The sequence below is a fragment of the Patiria miniata genome, unplaced genomic scaffold, assembly GCF_015706575.1.
Source record: "Patiria miniata isolate m_02_andy unplaced genomic scaffold, ASM1570657v1 HiC_scaffold_24, whole genome shotgun sequence".
NCBI classification, from domain to species: Eukaryota; Metazoa; Echinodermata; class Asteroidea; order Valvatida; family Asterinidae; genus Patiria; species Patiria miniata.
In genome coordinates, this window is record NW_024037063.1 from 676,805 (window position 1) to 704,215 (window position 27,411).

The window sequence follows — 27,411 nt, forward strand, 5'->3', positions numbered from 1 at the left end:
GCCTTGGCCTTTTGGTACGGTAGTATCTTAAGTTCGTCATAGCGCCCTCTTTTGGTGGTTCATGCTACCTCAGGCCTCCTGATAAAACTAAAGCCAGTTGAGTAAAACTGGCCACTCGATCATTGATCGTGTGAACACTTATTTACACAATGAGGGTTCAGTCATGGGTATTTCTGGAATGAACAATTCTTTTTACAGAAAAAAATTGTTAGTCGAGAATATTCATCTGTCCTAATATTTTGCGTTGTTGCTCAATACCTCAATTATACGAGTCATGCTCGATGGACCGAAAAAACATGACGTCATGGAAATATGCGCTCAACGTTAGGAACGATATGAATATTCAACAGAAGATACACGGATCTTTCGCGCATTGCGGTGTCACGTGAAAATCCGACTCCTATGAAAATCAGACTCCTTTTCCCTATTATTGGGTAATCCCTCGCACGTGACAGGTCACTCGCCCATGATCCTAAAAATAGCATATTATCGTATTTACGCATGCGCACTACTACCAATGAGTCTATATTTCATGGAGTCGGATATTCACGCTACACCTGAATCATTTGACGATGAACCAATCCATGGGTATATACCGGTGTCCCTAGAATCGATATTAAAAGAATCGATCTTTTCCGGTGAAGAAATTGTCAGACCACATATTATTTGCTGGTCAATGTTCTTGATTTTTTCAAATTCGAATATCATATTTTCTCCTAAGTTTTTGTCAGTTTCATATTTGAGTTGTGCCCCGATTTGACATAAAATAAATAAAACTTTTATTTAGAAGCTCTCTTGCAAAACACAAGAGGTCTTATAATTGCTAATTTATCTTTTCAAAAGCTTCCAGCTAATAGAAGCGGTTCTTTTGATCTGCACAAAATCTTTAAGTTTTCCAACAACTCAATCAAGCAACCGACCTTTTAAAATTAGTCCAATCCAAGTGATAGAAAAATATATTTATCAAATTTGAAATAAATTTAGCAAATGGCGTGGCGTTCTGAAATCAATCCTAACAAAAACTACCCAAAACAAACAAAACAAGAACGACCAAACATAAGCAAAATAACATTAAAAAAATAAACAAAACCCCACAATTTTCTTTCCGTGCAATTCATAAAAATAAAATTTCAAACCATGAATTTCGATACCGAGACACTGAAACTGACGTTTTCGGATACCCCAGATATCGAATAATTGAGATCGATTCTACGAATTCGCGAGTGGCATGCTAAAAAAAAACGAGCTAAAGAAAAAGGCAAAAAGAAGGAAGTCGATCTCGTCATTGTTTAGAATCTCTGAATTCTTCTACAAATAAACGAACACACTTACACAGATATGGCGTTAAAGAGAATAAATAAGGTAATGATTTCATGTTACTTATTTTTGAAATGATTGTTGTAATGTGTGTCAAATTTTTCTCGGATTTTGTCGACCATCGCCAAAACCCGGCACGACAATTGACCGACATGACCGAATGGTTTGTGCATATGACGACGTCGTTATTCATCATCGTGTGCCCGCCCTATTCACATAACACACGTCGTTTGTATTCCGAGAATTGTCAGTTATTTCCCCCATGTTGTAACGTATTTTCAACAACAACGTTTCTTGTTCATTTTTTAATTTTCTTTTTCACTTATTTTTGTCATGTCTAGCATGTCTAGTCATTCTAGATCAGATGACATTTAGACCTAGGGCCCTAGTTAATATAATAATAATATTTTTTTCTATTTTTTTTTAGTCATGACTCGACGTGTCGTAATGACAGTCATCACCACCATACACTGCCTTATACACTGCCTTTTAAGTTAAACATTGTCACTAAGTTCACTGTATATAATGTGCATTGTCAATGTCATGTAATTTTGTACAACACTTGAAATAATCAAACACAGTAACTGACAGTCAGACAGTGCATGTTTCATTGTTTGGGGATAAATATTATGGAAAGTTGATATAAAAAAAGAAAACATTCCTTAACAACAGATTTTAGCTGAACAAAAACAGCTTAACTTGAAATTATATACATTTTCAGTTAATTATTTAAATTAAACAGTAGTACTTTCATTGTTTGTTTTTTTAATTCTTAGGGAATAGAGTTCTTTCGTAACAGCTACATGTACGCAGCCATTCTTTAACCCTAACCTCCCCAACTCCATCAAAATCCACCCCCCCCCTCCCAATTTTGGTGGATTTGGTGGGACTTTGTCCTGCAGTCCTGGTTTGACTAAATATTGATGGAGTATGATGGACTTGGCCTGGAGGCCTAAACCAAAGCAAGCATTAAGAAGCAGTGTGATTGATGGATTTTGGTGGACTTGGTCCAGTACTTAGTAAAAGACTTAGGGATTTGGGGTAATCTAAATCAAGTGCAAATCGTTTGATGAATTTTCTAGATCTTTTGATCTAAAGCCAAAATTAAGGGCTTACATAACTGAAAAATGACAAACAAAACCATCCTAAACTGAAGCAGAGACAAGAATATAGTCAAACATGTTATGATGGAACATTGAAAAACACATGTATCTTTGTTTATAGATTCCAAAATCATGGCAAATAGCACTTTTTTTTCTCCACATGACAGTGTCGACTTTCAAAAGATATTGAAAGAACGTAGGTACACATGTAGACCAATTCATGGATACCACCATCTTTGTACACATGGTAATCTGAAAGGACATTTCAATTGAAACGCATAACATCCCATCATGCCATTGTAACCCTTGCAACAATTCATTGTCTTTTTTCTCTTTTAGGAACTTCAAGATTTAGGGCGAGACCCACCAGCCCAGTGTTCAGCAGGTCCAGTAGGAGACGACAGTAAGATTTGAATAGTTCTCCTCCCCTCCTCCCCCATCATGGGGTTTCATGCATAATCAAAAAAAAATGCTAAGCAGAAAAGATCTTTAAGCAGAAATCACTCGGAGTACCAGTCACAACCAATGTACATCACATGGCATTTTTTTGGCCGGTAACCTGTTTTTGCTAAGTAGAAATGTACTGCACTTAGCACATTCCCATGCTTGGCAGCTCTGTTACATTAATAGCTCGAGGTAGTACAGGGTGAGTAAAAAAAACCAAGGAAACCCAAATAGTGCCCCCTATTTTGTAAAGACTTCTGCATGTAGCGCTTTCCCGATATATAAAAGTCCAATTAATAAGCTTTCTTTTAGTGAAAGAATTATTCAAATCTGGAATTTTGAACACAAACACTGTTTTTTAACCTTGTCGATGGATCACAATAAAGGTAAGTGATATTTCAGCAAAACGAAAAGTATTCACATTATATTCAAAAATATCACATATCCATTTTTACTGAAATATCACGTAACTTAAATGTGATCTAAGGACAAGGTTAATAAACAGTGTTTGTATTCAAAATTCCATAACTCGGAAAGTACATGAGCGATTTAAATGATTCTTTCACTAAAAGAAAGCTTATTAAGGCCAAAAAAAATAATAAGACGGTCTCTGGTCAGCGCGCGCGTCGATTTTAATCATGCGCGTCGATCTTTGTTTTTTTTCAAAATGTTCCGCGGTAGCTCCAACAGCGCCCTCTATTTCCGCACCTCCTCAATTTTTTTTACCAAAGAGCACCAAGGAATGGGAAATTGCACCAAGGCAGATGATCGAAAGCACCAAGGCAAATTATGGAGGACACCAATGTACATGAGGACATCAAAAAAGCAAAATAGTACCCCACCTTGTCTGTACAATCCAAGCTTGAAGAACAACAAAAAAAAAGCCAAAAAAAAAAAAAAAGCTGCGTGGCCATGTCAATTCCGGAACTTTGGTCTGACCAGAGACCAAATATTTTTTTTTTTTTGGCCTAACCCTAACTGAACTCAACCAAACAAAGCCCAACAGCAGGTGTTGTTGAAATATGTTAGAATGGGTACAGTACCCCCAAACTGATGGTCTTTTACATTGGGCTTGGCATATCTCCAGAAACTAAGTCCAACAGTGTGTGTGTGTACGATTTCCCATGTGGGTGTTGGAATTTGCGAGGTTGGGTACGGTTCCTAGTAAATTATATGCTAGGGAGTTTGGAGTTAGGGTTAATTGGGCTTTCATATCCTGGATTTGGAAAACACTACATGTACATGCAGAAATTCTTTAAAAAATTGGGGGTGCCATTTGGTTTTTTTTTTTTGGTTTTTTTTTACTCACCCTGTGCAGTAAGATTCCTTGACACTTCAAGTGTGAAGCAATTTCCATGTGTCAAAGTCAAGGCCGTTATTGAAGGAAACTCCGGCTAAGCGTGGATGTAGGGCAGGAAATGACCCACTAATTCCCCTTATTGACAACCTTTTAACTGTTTTCCTTGTTCGTAAAGCCTTAAATGTCAAGTTTGGTCAGATAGCAGCGCTAAGCACGATGGTGATGCAGTGTGCAAACTCTGTGTCCGCTTTCAAATACGCTGCTACTTGTACATTGAACTTCACAGCAATTATCATTGTGGATATACGCGGGGAAAAATAGGTTGCATGTATACGTGTATGTGTACATGTACATGTAGCAGTGTTTGAACATGTGGCTATTTATAGATCTTCATTCGTAGAAATGTTTGTCTAGATACAGTTTTTCTCACATTGACATACATGTACTTTAACCCTCCTACTGTTTGAACAGTCACAGACAGTCATTCCGCTTCCCCTGCCATGCCTTTTACACAGGCTAGTAGTCAAGCAAGCACTCTGACTAGTCAAATTCAGTCAGAGAAAAGCAGGCAACTGGTAGCCACAGTTGTCTTATCAATCGCCTACAGTCAAAGCATGCATGTTGTTTTACCAAGTTACATAAACATGTAGGCTGGGAGCTCTTAACTGTTGAAAACAGTCACTTGATTGATTTTTGACTGAAAGGACAACTTGGCTCAGAATGTATGTTTGCATAGGAGGGTTAATAAAAAAAAAAGGAGTTCAGTTAGGCCAAAAAAATAAAATACTCGGTCTCTGGTCAGCGCGCGCGTCGATTTTAATCATGCGCGTCAACCTTTTTTTTTTTTCAAATTAACACGGAAGCTACAACAGCGCCCTCTATTGCTGCGCCTCCTCAAATATTTGTACCAAGGAGCACCAAGGAATGGGGAAATCGCATCACGGCAAATGATAAAGGGCACCAAGGCAAATTATGGAGGACACCAATGTATAATGAGGACACAAAAATGCAAAATAGTACCCACCTTGTCTGTACAATACAAGCTTGAAAAAAAAAAGCCACCAAAAAAAAAAAAAACCGCGTCGCCGCATCAATTCCAGAACTTCGGTCTGACCACAGACTGACTATTTTTTTTTTGGGCCTTATGGAAACTAAATGAATGTTTCTTTTTTCTGTTGACAGTGTTTCACTGGCAGGCAACTATAATGGGTCCAGTGAGTATTCCCCATTTGTCTTTTATGATTTAAGTAATAATCTATTCTGTATCATGAAGTTTGCAGTGAAAGGTCAACGGATTTGAAATGTGATTGACAATCGGGTTCGTTACTGTGACGTCACTTCAGTTTAAACCATGCCCACTGCACATTAAGTAGCATTGAAACCTTTGGAACTGGAATTTAACGCGCTTGAGTGTTTAGCTTGTAATCAGTTGTGCATGCGTGTGTTTGACAACGTCACTAACGAACCGGATAGTCACTGAAAAGGCCGGCCTTTTTTTTGTATTTTCCTCTGTAGACCGTACTCAGTTGACCGGGGTAGGTTTTCTTTCGTAAATTCATTCGTTCATATCAATAAAGTACGGCGTGGAATGATCATGGAATCGAGTCCAGAGATTTAAGCGCTGATCAGTTTCTGGCTGTCATCAACAAGTTCAATTGTCTCATGATTTTTCTGCCCGAATATGATCATTATACACCCATCTCAGATTCGGAAACCAGAATTTCTAAATTTTATTTTGAACTTAGAATAAAAGGTGTTTTGAAAGTGGGCTTGAAATTGTAGTAACTTATGTCATTTTGTATTTGTGTTGTTTTTTTGTATGATACATTGAATATAATAGTCGCAGGAAATCCTTGTGGTCAAGTGGGAAGGTTAACCTGAAATTTGAGGCCGGAAATATATTGTGTTTACTTTCGTTTTAGTTGTTCATGTAATTGTAGATGATTAAACTGACGATTTATTATTCTCCATTGTGTTTTTTCTCCGTAGCCTGACAGTTCTTATCAAGGTGGTGTGTTTTTCCTGACCATACACTTTCCTACAGATTATCCCTTCAAACCACCCAAGGTGAGCGTTTTAACCCTAACGTACCTGAATCCATCAAAATCCACACCCCTGGTTTGGAGGATTTCGGCGGAATCGGGATACCTCCATATTGAAGCAGTTGGGGGATTTTGATGGATTCAGGACAGCAAGCCTAGCGGTGCTGTGCAGGATTTTGATGGATTCAGGATGCCTGCATATTTAGCGCTTAGGGGACTTTGATGGATTCAGGATCTCAACAGATTTACTCCCGGCTAAGTGGTGGATTCTGATGGACTGATAGGCCACCTACATTTTTTTTGCATGGCAAAATTGATGGATTTTGGCAGATTCAGGATTTTTTTTAGTAAAAATACCCAAGGGTTTAGGGTTAACAAACTACTGTCACAGTAAGAATTGGACTGTTCTGGATCTGGCCATAAAGCCCCGCCCACTCAGTAGGTTTGGCAACAAGACATACGCCTCTCCACTATCACATGTTCCAACCACATCCATCGTATTGAACTTTGATTGGATGTTTGGATGGGCAGTCACGGCTGTGATTAGTCAAACATTATGAAGGGCGGAGCTTCAAGAGTTTAAGTTTGTAGTTTTGAGGAGAAATCAATTAAAAGTAGAGTACGTCATTTGTGAATTTTGTTTTCATTAGAAGCAACAAAAGTACTCAAAATCTAAAGAAGGGTGCTTATAACAACTAACCTGATGAAGTTTTAGCTCAGTGAATGCTGTATAGTCCGAGAAAACAATATTCTAGTATCGCGATTTTGATTCAAAAGTTGCAGAGTCATGTTTTAAATTACGCCTAAAATCAGTGTTCAGTCCTTCTGATTTGAAAATCACAGGCGTGTGGAAAAAGGCACACCTGGATTTTTCTAGCGTGTGGTTTTTCTAGGTGTGTGATTTTCTAGGTGTGTGATTCTGCGGTCCAGGCCTCCAGGAAAGTTCAGGTGTGCAATTATTCACACTTCTCGGGAAGCTTTTAGGCGTGCGATGGCGTTGGGGTGCGATCACACAGCTCAAATCAGAACAAGTCTGGGACATGTTCTCATTCAGCGGATTGCAGCTACACGATGTCGCGCACCGAACCGATGAATTTTCGCATAATTCACGCAATACACGCAGTAGCTAGTGCAATCGTGAGTGGAGACACCATCTACTGTTAATACATGCAGTTCATATCCCTTTCAACAGAACTCGCTTCCCTTTTTTCGTCCCTCTATTTCCCCCATCAGGTGGCCTTTACAACAAAAATTTACCATCCAAACATTAACAGCAATGGAAGCATCTGTCTAGACATCTTAAGGTCACAGTGGTCGCCTGCGCTCACAATCTCAAAAGGTAAGCCTCTGTTTTTGTTTCTTGAAGGGGGGGAGGACTTAAATTCCTCTTGGCAGAAGTGTCATCGATTACAAACAAAATGTGGACTAACTAAATTTGGTAAATTGGGGGCATTTTTTGAAGAAAAAAATCGATGGTCGGCCGACCATAGTTGGAAAATTGATACAAAAAGTCAACTTTTCGTGAAAATGACAGCACACCAGGTGCCATGATTTCACAGGATGCTTGAGACTATTATTCACTCACAGTCAATTTTGGTAGTTTTGCTTTTTTTTGATGTTTGCAAATGTTGTGCATTACCTTTAACGAAAGATCAAGACCGGCTAGATTTAGGGAACGAAGTCCAAATCCACTCCACTGAGACGAAGGTTGGTCTTTAGTACAGACGGTCACCGATATACCCTCCAAATAATTTGTGCTCTTTTTTTCTAACTTCTTTGTTTTCATCTTCTCCGCCAGTGTTACTGTCAATCTGCTCGCTCCTCAATGATCCCAATCCAGACGACCCACTGGTGCCCGACATAGCCCGTATCTACAAGTCCGATAGAGGAAAATACAACGAAACGGCCAAGGAATGGACGAGAAAATACGCCATGTGATCAAACCCTCCCTATCCCTAAGAGAGAAAAAAAAACACCCACACACAAAATTAATAAACGAATCACTGAAGATCTCTGTATCATCAGATGAGAAAAATAAATTCCCCGAGTGTAAGCTGGACAGATCGGGAAGTAGTGAGTTTTGGGTAGTCTTGATATTCTCACAACTTGTTCCCCCCTTACCATTTTGAAACCCCACCCCTTTTTTGGGTAATTGTCGTCTTGTGGGGGAAGGGTTGTCGTTTTTTGTTACAGACACTCGAGTGTTTACTTAATTTGATTTTTTTTATGGTTTATCATTCGCAAGGTCATTTATAAAACATATCGTAGAAATCCAAAACTTTTCACACGTGACTGGAAAAAAAAAATTTGAAACACCGAATTGTTAAATAAAGATAATTGTGGTTCATAAACATATGTTTTTGGTAACTTCGGTGGAGTCACTTCTGATATTCAAATGTAAAATATTACCGTTTGGAGCCGAAATTGTTCAGGTAAGGAATTCTAGTTGAGTAAGGGAGGAAAATGATCTAAATTCCACCATTTTGAACCCTTTTTTTTTTTTTTCTAAATAGCCTTGTTGAACGAATTTGCTGTTTTTGTTTTTTGGTGTGTCAATTTTTTTTGTACGTGACAGCACTAATGCTTCAAGCATACGTCGTCGTTTCTCTCCCCTTCGCCCCCCACCCCTGCTCCCCGACCATCGTTTACACACCTCAATGGCCAGGAACAGAAACCTTCCCCGCAGCTTGTAGAAACTTTTCTGTCCTGACTTTTCCTGGCTTTCTCTCCAAGACCAATGTTTTGTAGAAGATAGGGAATCTTTTGAGTTGTACAGTAGGTACCGTAAAAAAAAAAAATTTAAAAAAAATTGTGTTGATACAGGAAGCATCAGTTGTGTAAAAGGCAAATCTATCGTAATGGACACAGAATCCTTGTTAGGTTGTGGACGGTTAGATGCGGGAAGTTTTTAAGGAAATTGGGGTCGTTGCTCGTAATCCACACATCACATGGTTCAGTGGAGGAAAAAAAAAAAATTATGCAATCTGAAGACTGTTTTTTCAAACTGATACCATTCCTTATTTAAGTACCAGTACCTCATTTCTACTTCTGTTACGATGGATTTGGTCTGTGCGTGTCTCGTATGTGTAATGTGCATAATGGCTTCTCACTGTTCCTACCTATTGTTCTTAGAAATCCTGGTTTGAAGTATTTCCATGGTGCCATTTCATTTGTAATCAATCTGGGGTGGGTTTTTTTTTAATGACACTTTGTAATTTAGTGGAAAGACTAATTTTCCACCAAAAAAAATGAAAAAGAATACGCTTATAATAACATCTGGTACATGCACACTAATTCGATGTCATTTTTTACAAATTATTGTAAAATTGAGGTAGCGGCCATCTTGGTGTAGTTCCTCGAATGCTTTATTAAGATAACTTGTGTTGAGTCATTGGAACATGGGCACCAACCTATTTTCCATACGTTTTTTTTGTTTCTATTGTTTTCCATAATCCGACGTGCATAAAAGCCAAACTTACTGCTGTTACATTAAAATAGACCTTTTTGCTTCAAAACCATGCAATTTCTCAAGCAAGTCTAAGCACCAGTATTGGATTCAGTTCTCTTTGGGGAAAAAAAACATTGTGAATTCCACAGAATTCCACGGTGAACCCAGAAATCACATTTGTAAAATTGTACATGTTTGTTTTGATGTAAGTTTTAAGTAACTCACACTTATACACGAGCTTGGACCCTTGCAGCAATGGTCTTTGTGTAGTTTGACCTAAAAAAAAAAAAGTTGCAAGCAAAAACCTAGCTCAGCTTGACTTAAACCCTAACCACCCCAACATTTCAAAATCCAACTGCATGTCTTGTTGGAATCTGTTGGAGTGAGTACTGCACTAGCAAACTGATTATGCTTTACATGGGTTCAGGCATACCACCATAATCAGAGTCCAACAGTTGGGTGTTGAGTTAACCATATCGTCACCGACACCACGAAGGAACACCCAAGTCCAGTGTTACTTCGTGAAAACCGCTACGTGACCAATTTTGGTTTCACGAAGTAACAACCAAGTGTGCATGAATAAATCAGACACTGGCGTGAACAATTTCCGTTTTCACAAAGTTACAAAACTGTTACGGAAATACAATTTGGGTAAAGACGTTTTAAAACGTTTTGATAGGAATGTCATTAATCCGTATTCTTGTGGGATTACAGAAAAATTCAATGAAAGGCCTTTAAACTCGTGAAATAAAGATGGGTGTTACTTCGTGAAAACGAAACTGTTCCGAGTGAGCACATAGTGTACTTGGGTGTAACTTCGTGAAAACGAAAATCACTCGGTTCTGTAAAAAAAACGCATGCGTAGCACGCACTCGAGTCCACTCGGGTGTGACTTCCTGGTGTCGTTGACGATATGGTGTTGGATTTTGCCAGACTGAGGAGGTTCATGCCAAATCACTCAAGGGGTTAGGGTTGATCCTGCAGATACTCACTACCCACGTCGAGAAATCCACTTTTAAATTTTGGCACGCTTTTAGTAAATTGCTTGTAATCCTCCAGCTTGATTTTGACTTTTACACTGAACTCTGTAATTGTGAATATACCTAATTTGCATATTGTTAACGAACCCAATGACCTGGGTCTTGTCAATATCCTAGTCCTCTTGTTTACTCGCTTTAGATTATACACTAGTGCACATGAGTCCAGATTAACAGGAAATAAATGTTTATCATGTAAAAAAAAACTTGGAGAAAAAAGTTTGTTGATATTTTCTTTCTTTTTCAAAATCTCTCGCATTATTTCCCAGAGTAGAAGGTGACATATTGCCCACACAGTACAAACTTCCTCAGGTTTGGTTCCCAGACTTGTTAGCCTTGCTGATGCTGCAGACACGATATCAGTGACCAGACTAATTACTCGGGTTGGCAGCCATAATGAAAAGCGTGTGGGTCAACCTCGTCCCCAGGGTGTTGAGCAGTACGCGCCCACCATTACCTGCTCACTATTGGAAACTACATGTAGGTTGAAATTAAAGTAAGCCCTTGGGACGAGGTTGCATGTGGGTGTCTTCATGAGCCTGATGTAGTATGTGAAAATCACTTAATTTTTTTTTACAGAATTTACTTTGGGAGAGGCTATGAAACAATAATCAATCTCTTTTGTAAAGAAATTGCTTTAAAAACTGCATAAGCTTTAAATTTGAACATTCATTAGGTGTTGGGAGACGATCAGACGAGTGTTATGTGGAGAGTTTTGTTTTGAGAGTCATGTTTAAAAAAAATGGTTGTAGTCCCTGAACCTTTCTGATAAAATTACTATTATTGTAAATCTTATTTTGTAACTAGTGATCATATATACCAGAACAAAACAAAAACATTCTCTGAAAGTTTCTGATGTGTTTTTTTTCCCTGATGGCTAACACTAGAGCTTATCTTTTCGAATAATTCTGTGCATTTGAGACAAATGTAGGTACATGCACTTCAATGCTGTATTTATTTTTAAGGAAAAAACCATTGTCATGATGTCTTAATCTCCAAAGATTTTGACCCCCTACAACAAAGAATTATTTTATTTTTTTGTTTTTCCCTCTTTCGATTAAGCTACAATGTTTAATGGTCCTTGTCCCCATCTTTAGCAAAAGCCCAGGTTTAGTTTTGTTATTGCTGTTTACATGTTTCAACCAATGTTGTTTGTGCCATGTACGGGTTGGTAAACACCGATTAAACTTGGAAGCTTCTGGATAAACATAATTGTCATCCACAACATTGATTTAATAGCCTTTTTTTTTGGTGTCTTTCGTCATTGTTTAATTAGAGGCAGCTTAATTTTACGACTGGAAACCTCATTATTAGCTACTAAAGGCACAATTTTCTATCTCCTAATATGAAAAATGTTGCCACCTCTAAAACTGGGTCTCATTTTTGCTGACTTTATTGTATACTTTTATTTGGTGGGGGGGGGGGGCAACTTTTAGGCCTAATTTTCCATCATTCAGTTTCTGAACCTTTTGCTATTTTTGTAGTGGACTTCATTTTTTTTTGGGGGGGGGGTTATTTCCCATTACCCCCCCCCCCCCCAACACCCACATATTAGGGTGCTACGGCCTCCCCTCCATTGCAGGAAAAATTAACAATTTACACACAAGCCGGAATTGACACTGACTACAGTTTGAAAGAAGCTCAACTTGAAAAAGTGATGTATTTTTGCTGCATTGCATAATTTCCTTGACAAAAAATCTCACCGCAAGAGGGCGTTGTCATGCCGTCTCATTATAGTCTGGTACCTTTTTAATGCCGTCGCGCTTGCAATGTAGTGCAACGAGTAATTTGCCCCGAATCGATCAGGAACCAGCCAAGTGTCAAATGATGGGGAATCTCCGGAGTGAAAATGGTTCTGGAAACGAGTGATAAAATTGGCCAGATTTACATCGTTTGGTAAGTAAAATTATTTGATCAATTGACACATTAGAATTTTGAGTACCTTGAAAAGAAGGGTACAACTATAGAATGCAGGGCCACTTTACTCTACATCCGCGCCTCCGTACGGCTGCGTGGAGGCGTGGAACCGCAGTCGACCTACCTCTGAAAATCGATCGTGGAGTCGTGGAGCCGCAGAGAATTGCGCCCTCTATCGGTGCGCGTCTCTGCGACTCTGCGACTCCGCGACTCCGCGCCTCCACCACTGAGAGACAGTGCCCCGTCGCCCTCCCCCCCTTCCTAATTTGCGCGCCCAATTAAAGCGACTCTGCGACTCCCCGACTCCGCGCCTCCGCGACTCCAGACAGTGCCCCGTCGCCCTCCCCCCCCTTCCTAATTGGCCCGCCCAATTAAAGTGACTCTGCGACTCCCCGACTCCGCGCCTCCGCGACTCCAGACAGTGCCCCGTCGCCCTCCCCCCTTCCTAATTGGCCCGCCCAATTAAAGTGACTCTGCGACTCCCCGACTCCGCGCCTCCGCGACTCCAGACAGTGCCCCGTCGCCCTCCCCCCCCCCTTCCTAATTGGCCCGCCCAATTAAAGTGACTCTGCGACTCCCCGACTCCGCGCCTCCGCGACTCCAGACAGTGCCCCGTCGCCCTCCCCCCCCTTCCTAATTGGCCCGCCCAATTAAAGTGACTCTGCGACTCCCCGACTCCGCGCCTCCGCGACTCCAGACAGTGCCCCGTCGCCCTCCCCCCCCCTTCCTAATTGGCCCGCCCAATTAAAGTGACTCTGCGACTCCCCGACTCCGCGCCTCCGCGACTCCAGACAGTGCCCTGTCGCCCTCCTCCCCCTTCCTAATTGGCCCGCCCAATTAAAATGGATATGGATGCTTCGTTCTCAAAAAGATTCCGCCGAGAATTGCGCCCTCTATCGGTGCGCGTCTCTGCGACTCCGCGACTCCGCGCCAGGCCTCCGCCACTGCGGCCACTCCAGTGCCCCGCGTCTCCGCGATTCTGCGACTCCAAGACTCCGCGCCTCCGCCGCTCCAGACAGTGCCCCCAACACATTTACAAGCACGTCCTCCCTTCCGATCCTTCATGAGAAGCTTTGAAGACAAGTGCAGTGCATTCCTTCGCTGTACTTAGCACTTTTTGCAGGTTTGCATATCTATTACTCCTATTCCATCCACGCCTCCAGGCAAAATAAAAAACCTTGCTTCGGCGTGGCCCTGCATTCTATAGTTGCTCCAAAAGAAGGAAGTGTAATGATATAATCTAGAAAGAAAAGTCCGGATGAAATGCTACCCTTCCTAGAATTCTCGATGTTGAATTTGTCTTTTTTTTTACCAGTTGACTGAGCCGGTTGCGGTTGGGGGTGGGGCCGGGGGGATGGGGGGGGGGGGAGAAAACATGTTGCAACCTGATGCCACTTTTTCTTCATATATCTCTATTTCCAGAACTGGTTAATCCTTACTTTTAGGACACCTCTATTTTTTACGAGTTCTGTTCAAAACTGACTTTTGCAGATGACTGTCCAGTACCAAAGTGACTTTTGCAGGCTAAAGCAGTCTTTTTTTCTTCATATAAACTCATGTTAGTTGTAATTTTGAAAGCACTTTCAAAGAAAATGTGACTGTCCTACCTTTTTTCGCAGTCAGACGTGCATGTTGTAGTTCTCACACGCATGAAAGCCCTACATAATGAAAACCCGATGCTGATTGGCTGCTAAAAAAAATAAATAAGAATGTTTATTTTTTATCAGCCAATCAGCATCAAGCTTTCATCGCATTGAGCTTTTGGGTTTGCCATCTTGGTTTTTGAGTCTGTTTTCTGGTTGTCACTGTCGTCTTTTACGGGCCCCTTAATTTCCCTCATAAATCAAAGCCCTGCCCTCTCTCCACAAAATTAAACCTGCTGATATTCAAGAAGGTGTCATTGCCAATTGTTCAAATGTGCCAAGAAATATCATAATGTCAATTTTGAGTGTCATTTAGTCAACTGTTTTTGGTGAGTCTTTACCTTCCTATATAGGAACGGGGTCCTAAAAGTAAGGATTACCCAGAACTGTAAGGTTTTTTACACACCTTACAGAAAGACCAATTGAAAGTGCTGTAGAAAAAAATTCTCAATTTGGGTGAGTGGGTTGAAATTCCTCAAATGTCATTGTCAATGTCAAACAAAAATGTGAAATTTACCAGAATTTACCAGACGCACTCGGCCGTCTGTCATCGTTTGCCGTCGACTGAGGGCGCTTTAATTCTCTTGACCAGCCACAGGGTGGCTTTCATTCTGAGAGTGTCCCCGTGCCTCACGCGATGAAATGAAAGCCAATTCACTAAAATATCCAAATAAATGGCCACGATATATAGCCCCACTTGTGTGGCCTTGGTATTGCTGCACTGTACGTTAGGCCACACGTCTGGTTTCCCAACTTACTGAGGAGTTTAGTCCAAACACTGGCGCATATGGACTCCAGAAAGATGCTAAATTTCTTGAAAAATTTGAAGAAAGATTATCTAATCTAACGGAGGGCAAAAGATGAGAAATAATAGAATGCAACCATATACACTGGTATGTAAAAAAAAATGTCAAAAAGGGAGCGCCAGTGTTTGGAATATACTCCTCAGTAGTACTGGAGCACCTGGCGTGTGGCCAGAGATACAGCACAGCGATATCCCGGCCACACTAGTGGGGCTAGCCACTATAGTGCACTTATGATTTCGTTTGTTTGGATGGAATCCTATCCAGAAAGTCAGAGTGCTTCACTGTAGCAGCCATGGAGGACATGGAATTGCTTCCCATCGACCCTCCGCCCTATCGCAATCTACTCCACACCCAGAGAGCGTTTGATCTCCTCAACGATTTCAGAAAGTACGTATGCATTTGCAGGGCCATAGATAAAGGGAATATATACAACATTTGCTTTTGCTGTAATTATCACAAATGGATAGATTAGGGGGTTGGTATTTTATATACTAAATATTGTTACACTGACCTGTTTAAAGTTTTGTGTTCATGGAAGTTGGAAAAACCAAGAACAAAATGCTGTTCTTGTAGTCTTGTTCACTGACCCTAGGAAATTGTCAGGTCAGGAAACGCTTGCACCCGTTTAGGCCCAAAAACCTGTTACTACCTTTAACCCCTTACTACACGCAGACACCTTTATATGATCGTACACACAAAAAATTGCCCCCCCCCCAAAAAAAATATATTTTCCCCCCTACCTACCTAGCCTATTTTCAAATGTCATGTAATCGGAGGCAGATTTGTTTTGGGCCTTATGAATGTGTAATTGATTGCAAACAAAATATGAACTAATTAAATTTTGTAAAGTGGGGACAGTATTTGAAAAAGTCGGTTATCTTCCAACGATTGTCGGCTGACCATCATTGGAAATTCATAAAAAAAAAATCCACTTTTCTTGGAAATGACAGCACACCAGTGACATGATTTCACAGGATGCTTGAGTATATTATTCACTTACAGTCAAGTAAGATATTTCACCATTATTTTCAACTTTTTTTTATGTTTTGCAAATGTATATTGCCTTTAAAACTCATTTCCTGAGATCTGACCATATATAAATACACTGTCGTCCTCCCGCCACCTTTGTTTTATTCAGGCAAAATATACTGTGTGATGTGACGCTGGAAGCGGAGGGGGTGGAGCTTCCCGCCCACCGTGTGGTCCTGGCGGCCTGCAGTCCCTACTTCTCGGCCATGTTCACCAGCGAGCTCTCTGAGTGCCGCGCCCAGAAGATCATCCTGCAGGAGATTGACGGCAGCGCCCTCGCGCTGCTCCTGGACTTCGTCTACACATCGGAGATACAGGTGACCGAGGAAAATGTCCAGGTGAGGGATTTTTGTCGGCCCTAATCCTGCCAAACGTTACACAGTGCATCAGGTGTAAAAGTCTGTGGGGCCTTGCTGCACTGAGCCAGCAACACCAGTGCATAAATGGCCAGTGCTGAAACAATGAGAGCTAGTCCCATTGAACAATGCCACAGTTGTATCCTGCTGCGTTCGGTGACCACCAACTCTGAGGTAGTTTGGCCTTGTGATTTTTGGCCTGATGGATCTTGCTGCACTGGGCAGGCTTGTCATTTTGACAGGTGTTGCATGTTGCTGTGTTTAGCAGGGTTTCTAGCCAAAATACCCTGGAGTGTTTGGGTTGAACTACCCACATGTATTACTTTGTCATTATCATTGTAATGTCAATGAGGGAATATGAATACTTGTGTTTTTAAACACTATGCTTAAGACTGGTTAGAGTCTGGGTTATTATCAGCATCCAGACTCCAACCGGTCTTAAATACAGTGTTTAATACCAGCCGAGCACATGTTTATTCCCATTCATAAATACCTTTTCAATCAGAAAATCAAAGCTTTTCGGGTCCAAAAAGTCAAAACAAGTCAAAATTATAAATTTCCAACGATTTTGTTCAACGATTTTACTTTTTTCGAAACACCCCTCTAGGTACATGTATGTTATGGTAAGGCCCTCTTGCGAGTAGCCGTAAACAACTCCTTATATTGAGATTGGCGTGCGTAATGTTGGCGCAGAACGCAGCTGTGCCGGTGTGGTGTGAATTTAGGACTATGAAATACTGACCCACTGGTAGTATTGCCCATGCCTACATGAGGATTGTGAACGTTCAACCAATAAAACAGTAAAAGGTACCGGATTTCATAGGAGTCAAAATTTCATGTGACACTGAAAAAGTGTTTACGACCAGCCAGCCGGTCTTTATCAACCGTTTAAAACTGGCCACGTGACGGGCTCTCGACCAATAGGGATGGGTAAACTGTCTGAGGTATTTATGAATATTGTTTTTCTACCAGACCCTCTTGCCAGCAGCTAGTCTCCTGCAGCTCATTGATGTCCGCAGTGCATGCTGCGACTTCCTACAGAAGCAGCTGCACCCGACCAACTGCCTGGGCATCAGGGCGTTTGCCGACATGCACTCCTGCAATGAGCTCTATCACTACGCACAGAACTACACCATGCAGCACTTCAGGTAATGATCACGGGTAATTCTGGTTTGTGATTGGTCAGTGGCTGTTTGGCATATCAAGCTCTTCTATTTTGTGATTGGTCAGTGGTCACTTGGCAACAAGCTGTTCTATTTTGTGATAGGTCAATGGCTATTTGGCATCAAGCTCTTCTATTTTGTGATTGGCCAGTGGCCATTTGACAACAAGCTCTTCTATGTTGTGATTGATCAGTGGCTATTTGACAACAAGCTGTTCTTTTTTGTGATTGGTCAATGGCTGTTTGGCAACTAGCTGTTCTAGTTTGTTATTGGGTATTGGCATTTTTGGCACAAAGCAGTTTTATTTTGTTGTTGGTCAGTGGTTATAAAACAAGAAGAGGTTCTGTTTGGTGGTTGGCCAGTAACCGTTTTACAGTTCCACACTAACCAGTAAGATATGTTGTTTGATAAAGACACAACATGCATATTCATGCCATTTAACACAACGCATTAGAATGAGTACCGTAATTGAGTTAATCAGCTGTAATTGTGTCATAAATTTTGTGTTTATCAGATACAAGTGTGCTGATTGTGTACACAGAATGCTGATTGATAAATGAGTTGTTTTTTCTTCCGCAGTGCTGTTGTCCACAGCGATGAGTTCACAGCGTTATCCGCAGATCAAGTCAGTGATCTTATCAGCAGCGATCACCTGACTGTACCCACAGAAGAAGAGGTGAGGAAAATCATGAATAATCATGAACCAATCTGCAAATGTCATTGGTCAGTCTCACATAACATCATGGTTGCCTGCAGATCAAAGTACATGAAATTTCACTGTGTATTGGCCTGACATCCCTTATAGCATGCTCACCATATGGAAATTAGTCAAAAAGTCTGATTTTTTTTCTTCTCTTTGTCAGGTGTTTGAGGCAGTGGTAGGCTGGGTCAACAGCGACCCGTCGAACCGCTGCGACTACATGCCGCGCCTGGTGGAGCACGTGCGGCTGCCGCTGCTCTCGCGAGACTACCTGGTGCAGCGTGTGGAGGAGGAGCCGCTCATCAAGACCAGCAGCAGCTGTAAGGATTACCTGATAGAGGCCATGAAGTACCACCTGCTGGCCAAGGAGCAGAGAGCGCTCATCAAGAACCCTAGGACGAAGCCCAGGACGCCCATTGGACTGCCAAAGGTTGGAGGCAAATTCAGGATATTCTTGTTAAAGATGTACCGTCAATGCTTTTTTTCAGGTTTCACCCACCATAAAAGCTTGCTTTTCTAAATTTCAATTTTTCAGCAATATAAAATTTGATTTTAACCCTTACTCTCTGAGGGTAGTTTACTGCATGTCAGTTGGTTATGCCAATGCCCTCCAGCTGCAGTATATTGGCAGATAAACTATCTTGACAGTGAAGGCTCCAATTGGCAGGAGTTGGAGGCCCTGGAGGGTGCCTGATACTGACCAGCTGGGGGCACTCACTTTGTTATCAGAGGACTCTCATTGTTCTCTGTGGCATGTATTGGAGTGCCTGTCCAGTTACCCTTGAAATGACATGGCAGATATTGGAGGGCCATGCAAAAAACATAGGAGATTTTCTTGAGGCACATATTGGCATGCGTTGGAGGGTCAAGTAGGGTAAGGGTTAAAGGTGATTGAATGGTGGTGTGCATTTATTGGTAGTACAGGAACCGGGTACCCTATTGAAGTATAACATGGGTACCTGAGTACCCGTTAAATAAACCCAACCCACGACCCCAGAAGTTGTCTGAAGGGTTTTATAGCTTTTACAGTGTAAACTGCAACTTTCGCGAGCGTCATCAGTCACGCGTAAAATTGCACATAACGTGAAATCTGTTTTTGGTCTTCCATGTAGCCTGGTTTTCATTTCGAAATTCCCCACAAATGGCATTCAAAACCTTTCTTTTTCATCGTCTGAGAAGTTACTAAGTATTTTGTAAAGTTGGTCACAGCCTGACAGTAATTTCTTTTTGACTCTCAAAATGTAGACACTCAAAATAGGGGGAAAAGTAGGGGTTTCTGTTTCATTAAAATGAAACTGAAGTTAAAAATTCATCAGGAGAAATAAATGTTGAAGAGTACAGACAGTACATCTTTAACAAGGAGTGTGATTTGTTACTTATCATGATCAATTTGTTGTGATCCTTCTAGCTGATGCTTGTGGTGGGTGGTCAAGCCCCCAAGGCCATCCGTAGCGTCGAGGTGTACGACTTCAAGGAGGAGAAGTGGTCCCAGGCTGCCGAGATGCCATCCAGACGCTGCAGGGCAGGTGGGTTCACAGTCTTCAATCCAGAGTTGTGATCAAGTCTTAAAAAGTTGTCACAAGTCATCACAAGTTAATCACAAGTCATCACAAGTTAATCACAGGACATCACAAGTTATCGCAAATCATCAAAATTACATGTCAATCCAAAGACATCATAAGTCCATCACAAGTCGTCACAAGTCAATCACAGATGATGCAGGACATACGATGTCACAAACCATCACAAGACATCACAAGCCATCACAAGTCTTGACAAGTCAATCACAATTCAATTACAAGTCAATCACAAGTCATTTAAAGTGATTACAAGTCGTCCCAAGCCAGCTAAGGCAATCCCAAGACATCACAAGTCAATCACAAGTCCCGAAGTCCCTCGTAAGTTGACATCACAAGACTTAATTCTTGTGAACTCAAGTTTAATGACTGGTGTGAACTGTGAAAGGTATTCCTTTGTCATTGACCATCTTCTGTTACTTGTGACATGAATGACTGATTGAGAATTCCATACCCATATGGCATGGAACATGCATGACCAATTTTCTTCAGACTGTAAGCAAATGAAAAGCATCTTAGCCGAACAACGCATGAGCATGGGCATATTATGGCAGCAGTGCTGCTCAAATGTCCATCATCTCTCTTTATATTTTACCCTTGAGGTGGCGTTTCATCAAAGTTCGTAGGCAATGCTATGAGAAATATAAAATTAAACTCTCTTCATTCAAAACTTGTGAGAATCTGGTCCTTACCATCTTTCAAACGTTCCTGTCCAGGTATTGCGGTACTCAACGGTCTGGTCTACGCTGTTGGCGGCTTCAACGGTTCCCTGCGCGTGAGAACCGTGGACGTGTATGACCCAACCAGGAACATGTGGTCCTCGGTGGCTTCCATGGAGGCGCGACGGAGCACGCTGGGCGTGGCCGTGCTGAACAACCGCATCTACGCAGTGGGAGGTTTTGACGGGACTACAGGTACATTTCAAATCTGACTATGAGAAAAGACTTTACCTATCACGTGTAGTACCAGTACTGCGTCGTACTACATTGTTTTTATTCTCGGATTTATCCATAAAACTGTACAGTACTGGGGCAATCACTAGTCATTGTCCATATAGAGCTACACCCCTAAGCCAGTTAAAGGGAATATACATCATTTGCTTTTGCTGTAATTTTCAGAAATGGATGGAATTGGGGGGTTGGAAATATATAGCAAATATAGTTACACTGACTTTTTTTCAGGTTTTGGGTTCGAAAATGCTATAAAAACCAAGAAAAACAGTCATTTTCCTGTAGTCTGGTTCCCCCTGACTCCATATAAGAAGAAACAGAGCAGTTTACATACATTGGGGAATGGTAAGGTCAGGGAACCAGTCTAGCTGGCTTGTACCCGTTCGTAGGTGTGTAATCGATTGCAAACAAGTGCGATGGTCGATTGGGGCCAGTATTTGAAAAAAAAGCCAGTTTTTTCCAACGCTGGTCGGCCGACCAGCGTTGGAAATTGATACAAAAATACCACTTTTCTTGAAAATGACAGTATACCAGGTGCCATGATTTTACAGGATGCTTTACACTGTCATTCACTAACAGTCCAGCAAGGTATTTCAAAATGATTTGGTAGTTTTATTTTTTGATGTTTGCAAATGTTGTATTTTCCCTTTATTTAAAGATGGTCCACTTTCAAGAATCAAACACTGTTTACAGTGATGTGTAATATTTCAGTGTGATGTTTCCTACCCATTACTGACAATTTCTTGCAGGGCTGAGTAGCGTTGAGGCCTATGACCCTAAGGTGAATGAGTGGCGATCGGTGGCGTGTATGAACACAAGAAGGAGCAGTGTTGGAGTAGCTGTACTCAATGGTAAGATTACACAAGTTCCAGGTGAAAGCAAATTCGAACCTTGCCGACTCTTGAATCAACTCCCTGCGCAGGTAACCTTTCAGTGATGAAAATGACAGTGTGCCGATATTGAAGGACATCATAGCTGTGGTGCTTCACAAGTGTACTCCAGCGAGATTCGAACCTAAGACCTCCAGCTTACTTGTAAAGATGCCTTCCCTGGTAAAGGGTGCGATATTTTGTACTATTGAGCAGTAGGTTGTGGGTTTGAGTACGTTCTTGAACTAAGTTCACAAGCTCTTGCGGAAAGTAGAGTACATATGCTCATAAAAGTTGCATCAGTGTACCATAGGTCAAAAGCTATCATCCCCTCTACACTTTAAAGTACAAAGAGTGTATGTGTGTGTGTTCACAAGTTGATTATTCATGTCCAAGAAGCAGGCGAGTTGCCCGGGAAGCCACCTCCCCTGCATATTGGGCGAGGGAAAGCCTCGTAAGAAAATATTTCCTTGTAGTGCACAACTTAAAGCTCCCTCTAAAACCAAGACAGATTTTCAAACTGGACAGAACTGTCTAAAGCAGGCATGCAACTTTTCGTCGGATCTGCTGATTTCCTCGTTTTTTACTTCTCACAAATGCCATTACAAATTGAAAAACACTGTTCAAAGTCTTGTATGGTTTGGAATTTCCTCGGTTTTTCTGAATTCCCAGTTGCATGCCTGCTAAAGGTACCATCATGCAAATTATAATCAAATGGTTTCCTTTTTTCTTTGTTTTATGATAAAGTTTTTTTCAATTTTCACAGATTATCTGTACGCGGTCGGCGGGTACGACGGTGCGTCCAGACATTGCTTGAGTTCCGTGGAACGCTACGACCCTATCAAAGATGAGTGGTCACCGGTTAAAGAAATGAACACCAGGCGGAGTGGAGCAGGTATCCAAAAAGAATTTGTTTTATGTTTTATTTTCAACAATGAATTCGATTTTCGCCCTATTGTACAAGCAGAGTGAAAATTAAGGGATACAGTAAGGATCAAGCTATGTAAATTACAGAAGCAATGCTGACTGCATACTTAGAATATGAAGTATTTAGTAATTGCAATTCACAAATTTAACAATATTTACAAAAATTCCTTAAAAAAAGAAAATGACAGCAAAAGTTGCAGTTAACACTGTTAAGCTATAGAGCTCTTTAGACAACTTCCGGGATTTTAATTTTGGGTTTCTTTTATGGGTGACCGTGTACCCGTGTTTTACTTCAATAGGCTACACAGAAGATTACCTAACAGGAATTTGAAGTGTGGGTGCTAACTCAATGGGCAAGGGTAGTTTTTGCAGAACTTTTGCACGGTTGTGAAGTGCGGAAGACTAGGAGGGTTAATTTTTACCTTACCTAACTTGCAGGTGTAGGCGTTGTGGACGGCATGCTGTATGCCGTGGGCGGACACGACGGCCCCATGGTGCGCAAGAGCGTGGAGATGTACAACCCAGACACCAACGAATGGACGTGTGTGGGTGATATGACCCATTGCAGGAGGAATGCTGGTCAGTCAGTTAGCGTGTCTGTCTGTTTGTCTTGTTCACTAGCTGTCATTCTTTTGTTTGTTACCGTCAGTCACTTATATGTGGATAATAGCTAACATATATTTGTGACCCTCCAACCACATAAAATACATATAATCTTCAATCGATCCTGACTGGTCGATCCAGGGCAACAACAATGTGATATACCTAATCGCACTGTCTGTATCGCACTCTGCGTATTGTGCTATTCTAAGATATGAGTGACATTCCAGCTGCATGCGCTAAACCACTAAAAGGTTCGTGTAAAGTGTGCTAGTTCCAACTTTACTGTGTGTCAAGTTTGCTTGAAGATAAATTTGTTACCGCGCTCGCCATATGTAGTGCGTCTGTGTACCACATACTTCGCCCTCGTGTTATGTGGGACACAGATGCACTACATTATTCCATGTTCCACTCATGATCATGGGATAACTAATAGAATATTGATGAAAACTTGTGTCAATAAATTAGGACAAGTGATGAATGTGTACTCCAAATTTCAATCAGATTGCTTTTATAGAAATGTGTGTTGCTGAGGAGTTCGTTTGGAAAACGTTAACGACAAATTTCTCAATTTTTAAAATTTTTCGAGTTCATAAAATTGGGAAATGAAAATACCTATAACTTTGTCAGATTTTTTCCGAATCCTGTATCCTATTTATCATTGGAAAGCTTATTCAATGACCTTTCCAATGACCCCGAAATCCCACTTTTCAAAAATTCCAAGTGACTGGTTTTGTGCAGGATTGTCACATTTGTCTTTCCAAAAAATTAATTAAGGTAGTGAGCCTGACACTGCAATCCTCACAAAATCTTTCTCAAATGTCAAATGTTCTACTGAACTTGTGCCACAGAATCTACGCAATTCCATGTGAACAGGAATTGTGATCTCCAAGTAATTCCGCAATGGACTTTCCCCTTTTGTAGGCGTGGCAGCCGTCAACACCCTCCTGTACGTGGTGGGCGGCGACGATGGCTCGGCCAACCTCTCCTCGGTGGAGTGCTACGACTCGCGGGCCGACGCCTGGGTGGTCCTGCCGTCCTGCATGACCACGGTCCGCAGCTACTCGGGCGTGGCCATCATCGACAAGCCCACATGACATGAGGAGGGCGCCCCCAGTGGCAACCCAGAGCAAGGGGCCCGCGGCAACGACAGAGACACGGAGTTCCACATCCAGTGGGGTTACTGGTGAAAAAACACCCGAGGGCGCTGTGACCATTGAACCCGGGGCTAACGTCAAGGACCGTGGACCTATGTCATGGAGATGCTAAGCTTGGAAATGGTGCTAAGCGCAAAACTTGTAGCAAAAACTGGTAACCGGCCAGATTGCCATTAGAATGCTTATTACTTAAGACTGGTTCCCAGCCAATTGCTGCTTACCACAAAAATCTGCAAAGCAACATTTCTTCAAAGAACCAGCCATAAGTGAATACACAATGCATGACATTTGTTAGGCGTTCTGGCAGAATGAGACAGAAGTGGGCACAGGTCTAAGTCAAAAAAAAATTCAAAAACCAAATGGGGAGTGACATTTTTTTCTTCATTTTTCAGATTTATATATATTTGTAATCTTTGATATGTCTGCTACACATGTTTTAAAGCAATAGTATAAAAATCGTGGAATAAAAGTGTTTTTTTAACAATTTCATGCTGGGATTATTTTGACAAAAACGGAATGAGGCGCGGGATTACTTTTCACTCGACCTCAAGCCAGGCGGGTTGAAGCCATCACCCTCGGGCAGCACCCTCATATTTCCGGCCTCTTTTGCTGTGAGTGGGTCACTGACAGATGTTTCTGGCCTAGCTCCCTGCGTGTTTATCGGTCATTCCTTCTGAATACCGCAAAACTTTTGCGTGAATACACGGTCTCCAGCGCGAACTGGTTAAGGGAAAACAATTGGCATCTTTCATTTTCGCGACTACAAAACTAGAAATTTATGTAAAAGCCTTTTGTTTTTTCATTACTTTACTTTTGACATTTCTATAAATACAACGTTTAAACAGCCATATCTTGTCAACGGAATGTCCGATTGAACTGCAACAAACAGTATTGTAAGGAGGATTTGAATCTCTATCCCAATACCCGCCAAAAACCCTCATTCAACATCTGCTCAGTTCTGTCTTATTTTGCCAGAGCGCCTCACATTTGTTCCGGTAACCCATTTATGCTGAACAATTGTTTTGGTGCTTAGCATAGTTTTCTGCTTAAGCATGTTTTAGAAATTGGTCCCAAGCATTTCCGAGGCTTCCGTCTAGTGAAGACGACAGAATCCTGTACATTCGATCGTCAGATTTATTTAATTATTTTATTTATTTGTTAATTTTAAAACTCAAAAACAGCAAGGTAGTTACCGCCAAGTTCAACGTAAGCAATCAAACTCAGAAATAAACAGCCACCTTTTATATGTAAGTTATCACAGTCCCTTTAGACGTGATTGCAACATCACATCAAACTTAATTAGTGATGAGCTGTGTGGAGCTGTGATGATATAATTTCAATACCTTGAATATTTAAAGGATCGTCTGAATAAGTGTCGTATACACCAGGGTGTTGTTACTGTGACTCCTGCAAATGTACCTTCAGGGAGACACGTTGTCATAAAAAGTACACCTTGGGAGAAAAGGTAGAGTAGGGAGACATTCAATATCTCCCTGAGGCAAAAATAAAAACTAATTGTCGGTCTCTGGTCAGACCAAAGTTCCGGAAGTGATGCGGTTTTTGTTTTTGGGGTTTTTGGTGTTTTTTTTTTTATTTTTAAGCTTGGATTGTACAGACAAGGTGGGTACTTTTTGTGTCCTCATATACCTTGGTGTCTTCCATCATTTGCCTTGGTGCCCTTCCCCATTCCTTGATATGAAAATTTGAGGCGGTGCGGCAATGGAGGGCACTGTTGTAGCTACTGCGGAAAATTTGAAGAAAAAAAAGATTGACACGCATGATCAAAATCAACGTGCGCTGACCAGGACCGACAATTTTTTTTTTGGCCTAATGTTTCAACTACTTTTTCTAGGCAAATTTTAAGATGGCAAATAGGCTAAATCGATTCCTTGTGATGCATTGATGCAAAAAACAAATTTACAAAGTTTGGTGAGGGTGGGATAAGGTTGGGATCATTAAAGTCATGGTTTTTTTTGCAAGTCTATGGGAATGTCTCCCGGAGGTACCATTTCCAGTAATTTATAATAATTGTAATAATTTTAACAATTTTATTTTTTTGGGGGGAAGAAAAGATGTCTGTAGAAAAACACAAATTTTTAGTGCAATTAAGGAGTGTGGTGACACGTAGCATGCCCTACCTGTTTTGTGCACGGCAGAGAGTAGTTGACCTTTGACTGGTTCCAATGCGCCCTAAAGATCTGTTAAACGCATTCCAGCACTGATGACTACCAGTGAAGGTCACTGTGTGCTCTGCCAACCACCAGAGGGCCAGAACATGCAAACAGCAGTTGAAAAACTGGGCCCAATAAGATGGGACTGTAAAACAAACTATTGCTTAGCAAATGTTATATGCTTAGCCAGAGTTAACGGAGAACCGGTCACTATCAGTATTTATGCAATGCCTTAATAAATCCCCGTCATCTGATTGGTCGGTCATTGATCACATGTCATTGAATTATTAGTCCAAACCCACGGCCCGGCCGCACCGCAAAAATAGGCGTTCTGTTCTGCGGTAAATAAAAGTTTCGTTATTGCATGGTCACACAATTGGTGAATTTGACCAGTCAGATGACGAGGATTTATTCAGGTGTTGTATAACAAAAAATGATGAATGTTTCACACTTGTGCAGTTGAAATAATAATTTCATTAGGTGACTAATGGAATGTTCCATTCCGCTCGGCTTCGCTTCGTGGAATGGAACATTCTATCTGTTAACTCATGAAATTATTCTTACCATTGCACTCGTAAACATTCATTATTTGTATACCATTGCAGGACATTTTTTCCTGTTAACAAGCTTTTTCTAAGCAACTTTTTCTGTGCTTAACATGCTGAACAGCTCCACGAAATAGGCTTGGTTTCTATCAGTATTTTTTAAAAGGATACCGTTGTGTGATAGCGTAGGTTATTAGTGTTACTCTTAACCAACAAAATATTGTCCGAAATTTGTACTTTTTTAAAAATCGTACTTGTGCTTACAAGGTGCTATATTTTTGTTTTCTTGTTTGAAAAAAAAAAGTGATTT

General features: G+C 41.2%; 2 protein-coding genes across 2 annotated transcripts; both read left to right on the top strand.

Annotated features, from left to right (window-relative positions):
- The first annotated feature begins 1,207 nt into the window (after nucleotides 1-1,207).
- On the top strand, nucleotides 1,208-11,874 carry LOC119731683 (ubiquitin-conjugating enzyme E2-17 kDa). Its single transcript, XM_038204890.1, has 6 exons — nucleotides 1,208-1,362; nucleotides 2,760-2,823; nucleotides 5,347-5,378; nucleotides 6,154-6,231; nucleotides 7,440-7,545; nucleotides 8,005-11,874. The coding sequence occupies exons 1-6, from the start codon at nucleotides 1,339-1,341 to the stop codon at nucleotides 8,142-8,144; spliced, it is 444 nt and encodes a 147-aa protein (XP_038060818.1). The 5' UTR covers nucleotides 1,208-1,338; the 3' UTR covers nucleotides 8,145-11,874.
- Nucleotides 11,875-12,466: 592 nt separating this feature from the next.
- Nucleotides 12,467-24,638, top strand: LOC119731682 (kelch-like protein 2). The gene is made up of 12 exons (XM_038204889.1): nucleotides 12,467-12,587; nucleotides 15,322-15,444; nucleotides 16,196-16,424; nucleotides 17,415-17,590; nucleotides 18,185-18,281; nucleotides 18,469-18,735; nucleotides 19,714-19,831; nucleotides 20,599-20,796; nucleotides 21,582-21,683; nucleotides 22,468-22,596; nucleotides 23,067-23,207; nucleotides 24,153-24,638. Exons 2-12 carry the CDS (start codon nucleotides 15,350-15,352, stop codon nucleotides 24,323-24,325), a joined length of 1,725 nt encoding a protein of 574 aa, XP_038060817.1. The 5' UTR covers nucleotides 12,467-12,587; nucleotides 15,322-15,349; the 3' UTR covers nucleotides 24,326-24,638.
- Nucleotides 24,639-27,411: the final 2,773 nt, after the last annotated feature.

What these genes read in the sequence shown, in the direction of transcription:
- LOC119731682 (XM_038204889.1), top strand. Translation starts at nt 15,350, where the DNA reads ATGGAGGACATGGAATTGCTTCCCATCGACCCTCCGCCCTATCGCAAT. An exon ending in TACACCATGCAGCACTTCAG is followed by an intron (nt 17,591 to 18,184) that starts GTAATGATCACG and finishes TTTCTTCCGCAG; the next exon opens with TGCTGTTGTCCACAGCGATG. An exon ending in TGGAGTAGCTGTACTCAATG is followed by an intron (nt 21,684 to 22,467) that starts GTAAGATTACAC and finishes CAATTTTCACAG; the next exon opens with ATTATCTGTACGCGGTCGGC.
- LOC119731683 (XM_038204890.1), top strand. Translation starts at nt 1,339, where the DNA reads ATGGCGTTAAAGAGAATAAATAAG. An exon ending in AGGTCCAGTAGGAGACGACA is followed by an intron (nt 2,824 to 5,346) that starts GTAAGATTTGAA and finishes TTCTGTTGACAG; the next exon opens with TGTTTCACTGGCAGGCAACT. An exon ending in TGCGCTCACAATCTCAAAAG is followed by an intron (nt 7,546 to 8,004) that starts GTAAGCCTCTGT and finishes CTTCTCCGCCAG; the next exon opens with TGTTACTGTCAATCTGCTCG.